Source organism: Tamandua tetradactyla, chromosome 23, assembly GCF_023851605.1.
Source record: "Tamandua tetradactyla isolate mTamTet1 chromosome 23, mTamTet1.pri, whole genome shotgun sequence".
Taxonomy (NCBI): Eukaryota; Metazoa; Chordata; class Mammalia; order Pilosa; family Myrmecophagidae; genus Tamandua; species Tamandua tetradactyla.
The window spans coordinates 34320967-34333329 of NC_135349.1; the positions used below are offsets into that span (position 1 = coordinate 34320967).

A 12363-nucleotide genomic window follows, 5' to 3' on the forward strand; every position below is an offset into this window, starting at 1 on the left:
ACTGCAGGACCCATGCAGGTGTCTGGTAGAGCCCAGATGCCCAGCATGGAAGGACAAGTCAGGAGCTGAGAAGCAGTGATACCCAAGCTATAAATATATCCTTCCCTCTAGGCATAGACACAAACAGAGCCCCTTTCCAGACACCTAAGGGTATGATGACAGGCCCATCAGCAGATGGCCAGAAAGCAAGATGCCAGCCCCTCTGCAAGATTAAGCACACGTCAATCAGATGCATAGTCCTCAGACAAGCTCTAGGTTGAGGTGTGATGTGCAGGCCACATCCGTAAAGCATGTGTCAATCAGCCATGACCCAATTAGTCATGTGTAGTCAATCACGTTCCTGTCAGACGTGGATCAACGGGTCACGTGTCTGTCGCACAAACTTATCTCCACTCCTTGAAGGCACAAGGGAGCAAAAGTAAATGTCAGTTACAGCCTCACCTATTGGGTGCATTCCCATCAAATTCTCTTTGGGATGAAGAAGGGCACAAACCATGGGTCCCCAGCAGCAAGCTAGAGGAAGGCCGATGTGAGAATTAAGAAGCTGTTAGAAGCTCTCCATCCTCCACTGATTTTCATCTTGCTGCATTTTATCCACTCCTACTTCTGCAGTCTGGGCATGCGTGTAGACGGGGATGTGGATGCCAAGTTGTGGGGGTTAGAGAAAGTGGAGTTCCCTCTTACTCGTACACTGGATTCCAAGGCCAACAGGTTGATGGCAAAGACAAGTGAGCAAAATCACCCTGAACCACCCCTCCCTGCAACATTACTAGTTTTTCCTCCCATCAATCCCATTTATCCAGTCGGACAACTTTTGAAGTAGTTAGCTTGTGTTTAGGGACCAGACAGTATGAAAAATAAGTGATAATCAACATTAGGATCGATACGAATGAGGCGAAATGTTCACACCACAAATGGCATACAGGATTGAGGGGACAAAAGAATCACTCCTCCCTTCTCGGGATATCCGTTCATGGATCAAAATGGCAGATAAAGTGGTCATGCTATTTAAATCATATCTCTTTTTCTCTCACTCACCATGTATAATTGAATTTAAAGTGAATTAAATGCTTGCATGAGGTGGCTCCTTTGCATCATCAGATGAAATGCAATCTGACTGGTTTTAGGGGTGTTGAAAATATGCTTGGTCCAGTGCCCAGAGCTCAGCTGAAATCCAGGCATCAGGTGCACAAGTGCATAACAAAACTGCAGAGCCTCTCGTCTATTCTCTCAGGTGTTTCCTGGCTAAGGAATGAGGGAATTAAGTGATTATGTGGTGGTGTGCCAGAGCTGGCTAGGACTGACTTGTGAAAGTTGACTGTGCATTTCTTTTCCCAACTCTGCTTTCAGTGATGTCACATTGATTGCTTGAAATTGGTCATGATAGGAATATTTACACCAGGAACATTGACAAACAGTACAGATCAGAAGTTCTCCTTTTCTCTGGAGGGCCAATTTACCAGCACACCAAGGGAGATGAGGGTAGAAAGGAGTTGCTACTGGGAGAAGTCAGTGGAACGGATGGTAAGACAAGCAGGAAGTCTCCAATGTGGGAGGTTCTAGATTCATTTTCAAAGTTGAATGGAAAATTTAAGCTATGAGGTAGTTTTTCAAATGGTTGAAGTTTCATTATAACAGGGGCTGTTATTCCCAATATCCATTCTTCTTTTCTTCCTTAGCATCATGATTCTGGTTGTTTGGGTTTCCTTTCAAAGAAGCAATTGTTTAGCTAAGATCCTCCCTTGTAACTAAGGATGGCCAATGAGTTTTAAGCAGGAGTTACTGGGTGAGATTTCAGGGAACTTTCCTTAAAAGGGGCTGATTTGGGCTGCTCTGCCAATCCTGAACTACCCACCCACAGTCCTCTTTAATTCGACAGAATAAATCCTTAATTTGTGTAAACCACTGTTTTCAGTAAAAACCAGTTAGGAATATAGTTCTTAAATGGCATTTTCATATTTCCATTTCATACTGGAAAAATGTAATAAAATTTGCTGTTTGTTTTGCGGCTCTCAATTGCTCTTTTTTCTTTCCAAATGGTAAAAGAAACATGTTCTTTTTACCATAAAACAAAGAGCTAAGTTAAGTGTCACAGTGTGAGTTATTCCAGTGGAGTTTCTCTTTATTGTCCTGAATTAGTTCTTCAGATCTTTAGCACTGGGCACTAGGAAGTGAGGTAAGAGGGTGGGGTGATTGAATATATTTCCCTCGGGAAGAGACTAAGTTGGCCAGTGCCCCATCTTTTCCTGGGAAGGGGATGTATCTATATTTCTACCCTTAGTGCAGTTAGGTAGGTGTGAGGTCCGTCTGAATCTGGGGAAAAACTGAGAGCAATCCCTGAGCTGCAGTGTGGTATAGATGAGTCCAGGGTCAAATCCAGTGACTAGAACTTAGCTCAGTACCCTTAATCCTTGGTCTCAATTTTTCCTACCTGGAAAAATCACACTTCTATGGAAATCACACAGGAGAGCCCAGGGAGATTGCAGAGTGGCATATAACACTCTTTTCCAAAAGGCTAATCCTTGTTCCTTCTTTGTGACAGTTCCTCCTTCCCTGACTTCCCCAGGAAAGGTCCTACTCTGTTCCCTGTGCTCCTTCGTTATCACTGAGTTTCAATCTGTTACATTAATACAGTAATTGTCAGTGTGACTCTCATCCCCATTAAAGTGGAAGTTCCATAAGGACAAGGGTGGTGCAAGGATAGCTCCCTGGTAGAATTCTTGCCTGCTATGCGGGGAACCTGGGTTCAATTCCTGGAGCATGCCCATGCCAAAAAAGAAAGAAAGAAAGAGAAGAAAAGTAGAAGTTGCATAGGGACAGAAGCCAAGACAAACACTATTGCACATCCTAAGTGCCTGGCTAGTACACCTGTGTTCAATGAGTATAAGCTCAATGAGTGAAACATCATTACCTACTCTTTTTTTTTTTTTTATTTCACCAGGTAAGTCCTTCACCAATTCGAGGAATGGCCCACATTAAGTCCTTCTCATTTCTGGAAGTTATAACTCAGTTGGACCTGTGACGTCTAATAATCATACTGAACTTCATCTAAGAGGTCATGATATTTGCCATAAATGGAAGAGGGGTGGGAAGGAGCTCAATTTCCTTCTTTAGTCCTACCTTTGCTTTCACTGTTACACTTGACCCATGGTCTTGCATGTGTCCCATGTTATCTGCTCTGTGACAGCTCCCCTACTGCAGCGGCCAAGCATATGGCCTTGAGAAGGCTGCCTGAGTTGCATGGCTCTGTCACCTGCATGAACTTGAGAATGTCTCCTCATTTTTCTCGGCCTCAGTTTCCTCACTTCAAAAACAGGGATAATACCAATTTCAGTTATCCTTTTGAATGTGATTCTAAACAGTTCACATGAATTAACCTGTTAATCCTCATTAAACCACCGTGATAATGGTACTATAATCAGCATCCTCATTTTATAGATGGGGAAACTGAAATATGGAGAGCTTAAAATAACTTGCCCAGGTCCTCAGAGCCAGCAAGTAAGTGAGCGAGGATTAGAACTCAGGCTCCTAAAAAATACACCTGACTGCCTTGTATTTTCTACACTCTGAAGTACGTCTTGCATCACAGTGTTTTTGTAAGACAAGACACGGAAAGCACTTAGCATGATGCCCATCACACAGAAAATACTCAGAAAATGCTAGCTATTATTATCTCCTTACTCTACTTTGGCAAACACTCAATAAATATTTGTTGAATGGTTTTGAGTATGAATAAGTGTGTATGATGATTATAGTAAAGAGATAGGCATATATACAAACCCATACATAAAGGCACCAACATGTACATAGCAGAAGGACTGAATGTGAGGTATGAATCAGTAACTATCACAACATTTTTAGGGCTGGTGGAGCTCCTCAAATTTAGGGCAAGTAGGTCAGAGACTAGATAGCATCTTATGTGTCTAAAGGCTGAAGCTTCTCAGAAATAGGGAATCCCATTGAACAGGTGGGGCATGGCAGTGGGCACCACTATGCATATCGTGCAGTTTGTGTCCTACGAAAGGTTTTGGTAGGGGTGGGGGAGTGGGGACTGATATCAAACCTATACTCCATTCACCATGCTGTGTACAGAAAGCTGTGTCCAACTCCAAGAGATACCCTTTTCTCATTTGCCCACCAAAAGAGACTGCCTAATTTTAATTCTCACAAAGATACTGTATATGCTAGTAATGGCAGTAAAGGTCTCAAGAAACCCAAGGTACCTCACGCAAAAGATAGAGATGAGGGCCTGTTCCTAAGTTGGTGATCAAAAAGGCTATCGTCCAGAGTAGCTTCCCAGTAATTCATTCATTTACTCAATCATTAAGAACCTACTATGCTGAAGAAGATAGACATGATTCACTTGCGTGGAGCTTACAGACCATTGGGGGAAAAAGATATCCAACAAGTAAACTTATATAGAATATCAGATAGTGGTGAGGGCTATAAAAGAAAGAAAACAGAATTACATGATCGGGAATGCCTTGAGGGAGGGGGAGGGCAATGTTTGGTAGGTATTTGAGCTGAGAACTAGATGATGAGGAGCCAGATATGATATCTTGGGATCAAACCTTTAGAAGAATAAGCTAGTAAGATCAGAGTAGAAAATATGGCAAAGGAGAAGACTAGACCAGGGGTCTAGGCCATCATGAATACCACATAGGGACAACTTTGGCTTAGGAACAATAAGGACACCCAGGATTTTCCAATCAAATTGGGGTACCATCGAGAGTGAACAGGGTAATGTTCCTAATTACTCTGGATAACATGTATAAACTGGATCTGTCCTGGGAAAACCAAAGTGAACCTTACCGTGAAGGCAACTGATGTTGAGTTTATTTGACCAGATACTCCACAGCTCAGTAGTTTAGGCTCAGCCACTTGATCTTGTGTGGTGAGGGTGACTTAATTTCAAGGCACATTGGAAGAGATTGGGTGGAGGAAATTGCTATATCCATGGTTCTATCAGAGCTGCAGCTGATCAAGCTCTGGGAGTGGAGGACCTATGACAGATTACACCGCCAAGAACTAAACAAGAAGGGATAAAGAGAATATAAATTTAGCATCTATTATGTATTAGGAATGTATTTTTCTCACTTAATCCTCACAACGGACCCCTTATTATGGGTGCAATTTATGTCTAAATTTACTGATGATAAAACTGGCTCAGAGAAGTTAAATAATTTGCCCAAGTTTTTGTACGTTAGGAAGCAGCAGAGGACGGATCCAAACTCAAACCTGTTGGGGTTCCAAAGTTGTGCTTTCTTCTCCACCATATTGTCTCTATATAGAGGTAGAGGAAACAAAGCAGGGACTGACACAGGCATGTCGTGCTCCAAGATGAGTGGAGGAACACACTCCCATATTGATACTCACTGAGCTACAAAGGAACAAGGTACATGTGGGGGCACAATCTTGGGGGATAAGATTGTGCACCCAAGACAGCTAGATCCCCTCCAATATTTGTTCTCTCCTTCTTTGATAAGGAAACACTTAAGATTTAGCTGAGCACATGGCCATTCAAATTAAAGATTATACTTTAGAACATAGTTGATGCTTTGCATTTGTACACTATGAAGCTTTGAGTCTTCCCCGAATGTGAGTGATGGTGGCTTACTCTCTTGCAACAGCAAGCTCTGAATGAATAGCCTGTTTGTCCTCCCTTGTGTGATATTCATTTATTTCTAAGTTCCCTTCCTGCCAAGTGGAATGCAGACATGGGGTGAGCCATCTCGGATCGTGCAGACCAAGAGGAAGGAGCTTGAGTCTCTGATATTGTGAAACCCCCATATATTCTGGACTCTTAATGAGAGAGAAACCAACTACAATCTTTCAAGGCACTGAATTTTGGGTCCTGTTTCAGCAGCCTAACCAATCCTAACACACACACGCCCTAAGGAGAATTCTTTGTCTCAGAATGAAAAGTCAACCATTCTATTTAAACTGTATTAATTTGGAACTTGTGCTACTTTGCCCTGGGGCAGCCTGGGCTAAAGGGGACATTGGTACTGAATTAAAAATCAGAATTTGCTGAGCAAATTCATGTATACCAGAGTTCACTCATTTAAACTAGGATTTTTAAGGTACTTCCATCTTTTACTTGCCTAAAATGATTGATATGCTGATTACAATGGATTTGTACCTATTCATTAAAGCAGACAATACTTGGAGGTAACTTAAGTCGTGGTCTGAGGATGTTTGTCATGCAAAGGAATAAGGCTAAATGTTATGCACATAAAATTCAGAATTTTCATCATTTTCTACTAGACTCTAATCGGGACAAACAAACAAATTTCATCGACTCTTTCTTGGGTGTTTTCTTTATGTCCTAACATCATTCTGTTTCCCTTCAGATAAAACTTTGGCCACTACATGGCCTAGGGCCACAGGACACTAAATATATTTAGATGGGGAATGCATAAATGAAATTTATTATTTTCCACATACAACCCATCTTTCTTTCAGTCACCAGAGGTTCATGGCCTCAGCTTCCAGGCAGTAATGGTTCCCACTGACATTTACATCTCTTCTCCGTGCACCTGGGGAAATGTCCATGGGGAAAACACCCAGGGCTCAGACATTTAGAACTGACTTTTTCTTGATAGAACGTCATTTGATCTCCTACAAGATACTTGGGTCAGGAAGATGGTCTAAGGCATGGAAAGAATGTCTTAGACATTTGTACCTTCCACCCTTATAAACCAGACCCCATTTTCAGGGATCTTCCACCATGCCTGATAGAGCAGGCAAAAGCAAAGTGACTCCTGCTGGCTGAGAAATCTTTCCTCACCTCCCATGGGTACCATGGAGCCATCTGGAAAGCATGTCTTAGAAATGCAACTCCTTGGGACATCCCCATCCATGCTTCCAGGCCTCCACCATCCGTCATCCACTCATAAGTTCATCCACCAAACATTTACTGTGTGCCTTCTACCTGTTAGCAAGATACAATTTTTACCCTGTGGTCTATGATGGAGAAAGTGATTTCCACAAATAATTATAATCTGGTGTGATAAAAGCTATAATAGAGATACATAAAAATTACCAAGTGAACAAAGAAAAGAGAACAAATAGCTCAGCTTGGCTGGGGAAATCTTCACAAATAATCAAGCAAGTGGACACTTGAGTGAAATCTTATTGGGATAATGGGTTTTCATTAGGTGGAGGAAGGCTGGGGTCGGGTGAAGCATTCCAGGCAAAGGCATGGCAACTTGAAAGAGTAGGCAGTTCTGTGAAATTGTATTCTAAGATGAGGGAGAAGAAGCAGAAGATGAGCCTGAAACTGTAATTTGGGTCATCTTGGGCACCATGCTGCAGGATGTGAATTTGCTGGAAGATGTGGACTTTATTCTGAGGTTAGGGGACACACCTTAAGCAGGGTTGCAAACTCAAGAGCCCTCAGGGGCAGGTGATGTAAATCAGTGAAGTGGGCTAGGTAGGGATTACAAAACTTGGAGTGGATGCCCCATACAAAGGTGACGGTCAATCAATTGTTGCCAGGCTGTAGTGAAGGCTCAGCATAGCCAAATTTCCCTTTTTTTTTTTTAATTGAATAAAGAGCTGGAGATCCATATTTTTATATTAATGTTATCAATTTTTAAATGTTGGCAATTATTTCAAAACATCATGTTGGCCAAACAAAAATGTATCTGATGCCGCATCAGCCCTTGGGCTTCCAGTTTGGCCCTTTAGAATAAAGCTTCTAAGCAGGGAATTGACCCAGCTGGACCTATATTTCAAAAAAGATGTCCCACAGATCTCCACGTGGTCTTTTTTCCCCAGTCTCTCCAGTAAGAACCTCTTTCTTCCCATCTCCACTTCCCAACTCTCCTCCATGCAGTCTTTGCACCCCTCAGTGTCCTCCCAAACCATCCCAGCACCAGCCCCCACCTTGGGGGGAACTGAACAAATGAGTTATACACCAGGCCTGGCTTACAGAGAGGAGCCCAGCATTAAGGACACAAGAGAGCCATATTTATTTCACATGGACAAGCATGATTCGATTGCATGCTGAACATGAAAGCTCGGTGAGGAAAGTACCCGTAACAGCAGAATTATGTGCTTTTGTCCAGAGGGAGCAGGAAGAGTCATAAGGTAGTTTTCAAAGACAGTATCCTTCAAACACAGCTGAGACCACAGCTTTGAAACCACTGGCTTATTTTATCACCAAAGTGTTCATCTCTTAGGAATGGCCAGAGGTGCCTACCACTTTGCAATTTCTTGATGAGCTGCTAAGGTCTCGGGAGGACTAAGGATGGATTTCCCATCCCACCACCGTGGGTGGCTCAGGGAAGTCAAGCTCAGGGGGAAGGTACATGCCACTTGGAATTAACAAGCCCACTCTGGGGTGGACAGTTACAAGGACAGACTGTGTTGTTCATTGCAATAGAACTATCACCACTTAAAATATCTATCATCATGGAAGATCCACTCTTCTTAAAGCAATTTCCAACAGCCTCTTACAGGCCGAAGGAAGAACGATTCTGAAATTGACCCAATATGCCAGAAGCAGATCAACTCTGCTTTGACAGACTGGGGAGAGCTAGTGGCAGGAACCCTTGGTCTCCTGGCCTTAGCTGGGCATCCCTGTTCCAGAGTGATGGAACCCAAGATGAGAAAGTGGCTTGAGCCCGAATTTGTTGAATTATATGCTCCAAGCACAAACCTCATAGAAGACAAGAGTCCTTGTATCTCTGGCTTATTCCCACCTGAAGTCCTGTCCAACAGTTTCATAAAATTTAATATTATAAGGTCTATAAAATTCCCGGAGCTGATCTATCACTTCAGGATCGATCTGTACGTGAGTTCTCCCTTTCGATTTGCCCAGACATCGAGGCAGGAGGCTCGATTCTGTTTTTTTCAAGCAAGGGAATCCTTTGGTCTTGTTGAAGTAGAAGTGCTTGTCTGTGATGAACCTTTTAATGCCCAGGAAGTCCTGGACCCGCCCCATCTCGCCGGCCGGGTCAGTGATGAGCCGCTCGCCACTGACAAAGTGGATCTGAGCCAGGGGGAAGTACTGCAGCCAGCTCTCCAGGTGCAGCACATACATGCCGATGCGGATGGCGTTCCACGACACGTCCACCAAGCCCAGGGTGCGGTTGCGGAAGGAGAGGCCCTCGAAGGTAGGGATGTCGGGCTTCTTGGACAGCGTCTGGGTGTAATCGGAGATGGCGCGGGTCACGGGGTTCCGCACCACCACAATCAGCTTGGTGTCCCGGGACATGTTGAAGATCCGCCGAGGGGCCTCTTGGGTGACGAAATAGCTGGGTGTTTTCTCCAGCGTGATCTGGCTCTCCAGGGTCCTGGGCATCAGGCTTCTGTGGGACAGAAACACCACATCATCAGACAAGAGTTTTCCTGGAGGACCTGGGCCCCAGGCACAGTGAGACCATCTCCCTACACCCAGCTCCCCAGTGAGTCCCCCTCCTTCCCTCTGTGATGTGTGAAGTCTGTCTTCTCTCACCTGGGCTCCTGGTGAGGTACCCACTTTGTCTTATTGATTTTTCCCCTTTAATAAGTTTGCTTAAATATTGGGAACATTCGAAATGTCCATCCATATGTGATTAAAATATGGAATAGCCAAAGGATAGGGCTAGGTAGATCTGGGAAACGGTCTCCAAGATAGAGGGAAAAAAGTAAAAGAAAAAAAAGGCAAGATACAGACTATATACCTGGAGAAGGATACACCAGAAATCTACAAAGGCAGTTAGTTGCCTCTAGGGAGGGGTTTGGGGTGGAAGTAGAGCTAGGAGGTTAGAGATAAATGAGAATTACCTTTCATTTGTATAACTTTTTATACCATTCGCATTTGAATATGCTTATGATATATATAAAAAAATACAAAGTAAGTCACTGAGTAGTGCTCTGGCCAAAGATATTTCTCCAAATATATTAAGAAAAACTTTTTGGGGAAAAAAATCTTGTTTCTCAGAAATAGCAGCTGTTATAGAAATGAGTTCTGTCATCCTCTCCTGCTAAAAGTTATATGAAATAAATCCTTCATATAAGCCTGAAGAAGCACAGAACTCCAGGCTGGAAACTCAACCCCTTTCTCTCTTACATTTTAATTCCCTGGCTCTGCTTGAGACTTTGATGAGTCTCCTTCAGTCGTGGTGGAGTGGAACATTCCTGGTTCTCAATCATTACATCTTCTGAAGTTCATGCTTTACCCTCAAACTAGTTATTATTATTTTTTAAATCTAGGGTACAAATTATAACCACCTGAGGGTGTTTTGTGTTGTTCTAAAATACAGATGTCTGTTTTTTAAATACCCATCCTAAGCCAATTATTAAAAATATATATTTTTGGAAGCTCCTCAGTTAATTCTACTGTGAAGACAGAGTTGAGAATCACAGAGTTGACAATCCTTTTCCCAATCCTGCCACTATGAATTGTCACCCCCTTCACCCCACCCCCCAAGGGCATTTATCTCCCACATTCCTGTGGAATATAGATTCCTGGTTCCTGGTCTGTCTCCCAGCTCATACCATCATCTCCATCCAATACCCCAGCCTCATGTTCTCTGAGCTTCTCTTTCCCAAATTTCCGTTTTCATTTCCCTTCACCCATCTTTCTCACGGTCATCCCTTGAATTTTGTCATCGGTGTTGCCCTAATTCTGAAATGGTTAACTCTGAATCTCTACTCTAGGGCTATAACTTTATTCCTTTCCACCTTTCCCACAGTCTCAATCTCATTATGTTAGATCTTCAAATTAATCTGTGATCTTCTTGAAGTTACTCTCTCCCATAACCCCTCCCTGGGCCCAGTGAATATTCATTTCACCACTATCATCATCATATCAACAACATAATTGTTCTAGTTTAAGGCTGTCAGAATGCAATACACTTTAGGCAGATTGGCTTTTGTCCAGTCCATCAAGGTATGGCTTTTACCCCATCCATAAGGCATGCACGGGCTCACTCACTTGCCCACTCATGCTCTCAGATCCTTTTCCTTTCTGCCTTCCCTGCAACCCTGCCCATTATCCCCTTCAATCTTCAAAGTCATTATGCAACTAGGTTGATGCAACTGGTATTTTGCTTCTAGGGCCAAGATCTGTAATGGATTCTTGTGAATCAAATGTTTTAATGGTATTTAATAGTACTGAATAGGCCAATCATTTTTTTAAAATAGAATAGCATTATTAGCAAACAATCCAAGTACACTTAAGTAGAGTTCTTCTTTGACTGGCTTTTCTTCAGAATCTGGCAACATCATATTATGACCTTGGCACACATTATAATTAGGTATTGGTCTTTATGACAAGAGAGTAAATGAAGTTACAAATGTAAAGTGCATCTGAACTCTCTTTAAAGACTTTCCAAATTTGCTGGGGAGTTATTGATATAAAGTTCTTCCCTAACATAAAGGAGTTGGCTTGTCAAACCATTAAACAGATTTCTTTGCATTAGTGCTAAAGAATGTCCGAGAGAGAGGTTGAGAATGCAGCATTTCCCAAACTTATTTCACTATGAAACTATGAATTTTTGTGAGTAGGAGTACCTACCGGAAATCTTGCTGTTACCAGTTCAGAAAATACTGACCAATTCCAGTGATCTTAAGAGTATTATATCATTCTCTCAGTTGTGAATTAATGTGAAGTCTCACCCTCCTACTACCTTCCTCATTCGCATATGTAGATTATGTATAACAACAAAAATATGTTCTTAAACTTAATCTGTATTTCTGTGGGTTTGAAACCCTTTGTAAATAGGACCTGTGGAAGATGTCATTTTTTGTTAAGGAGTGGCTACCTGAATCTAGGTGGGTCTTAATCCATGTTACTGGAGGTCTTATAATGAAATGAAACCAGAAGCCAAGAGTCAGAGAAAGACATACGGAGGAGCCAGAAGTAGGAAGCTGACAGAAACCACAAAAGCAGAAACAGGGAGAGAGACCACCAGGTGACAGGGAGCAGAAATGTAAGCCATGGAACCCCAAGGGTTGCAGCAAGTCGGCACCAGAATGCTACAGACTTTGGGGAGAGAGCATAGCCTTGCCGATTCCTTGATGTTAGTGATTTTGGACTTGTAACCTCCCAAACTGTGAGACAATAAATGCATGTTGTTTAAACCAACCCATTGTGTGGTATTTGTCATAAGCCTCCTGGCAAACAGGAACGTATTAGCTGCAAAACCAAATTGCACAATATTAAGGAAGATGTAAGTACCAGGCTGTAAAACAACACCACAGCAATTACTCCATGAGTCAAATGGCTCCTGTGTACTTCAAATTTTCTCTCTCCTACCAGAGAGCACTCGTACCTTTTTGTTTCTTCTTAGGTCATCGGAATAGACTCCTGGATGCATGTATGATGATCATCTGCAAGGAGATAGTAGATACATCTCTCTGCTCTGTGCA

At 42.6% G+C, this 12363-nt stretch overlaps 2 protein-coding genes across 2 annotated transcripts in view; one reads left to right on the forward strand and one right to left on the reverse strand.

Annotated features, from left to right (window-relative positions):
* Window positions 1-12363, forward strand: part of LOC143667378 (uncharacterized) — a 183188-nt gene that overhangs the window by 82117 nt on the left and 88708 nt on the right. The gene's annotated exons all lie outside the window — the stretch shown is intronic.
* HS3ST2 (heparan sulfate-glucosamine 3-sulfotransferase 2) overlaps window positions 8065-12363 on the reverse strand; it is a 110288-nt gene continuing 105989 nt past the window's right edge. The window contains exon 2 of the mRNA XM_077141560.1: window positions 8065-9317. Coding sequence (XP_076997675.1) covers window positions 8699-9317 — 619 coding nt within the window. The 3' untranslated portion in view covers window positions 8065-8698. The remainder of the gene's footprint in view (window positions 9318-12363) is intronic.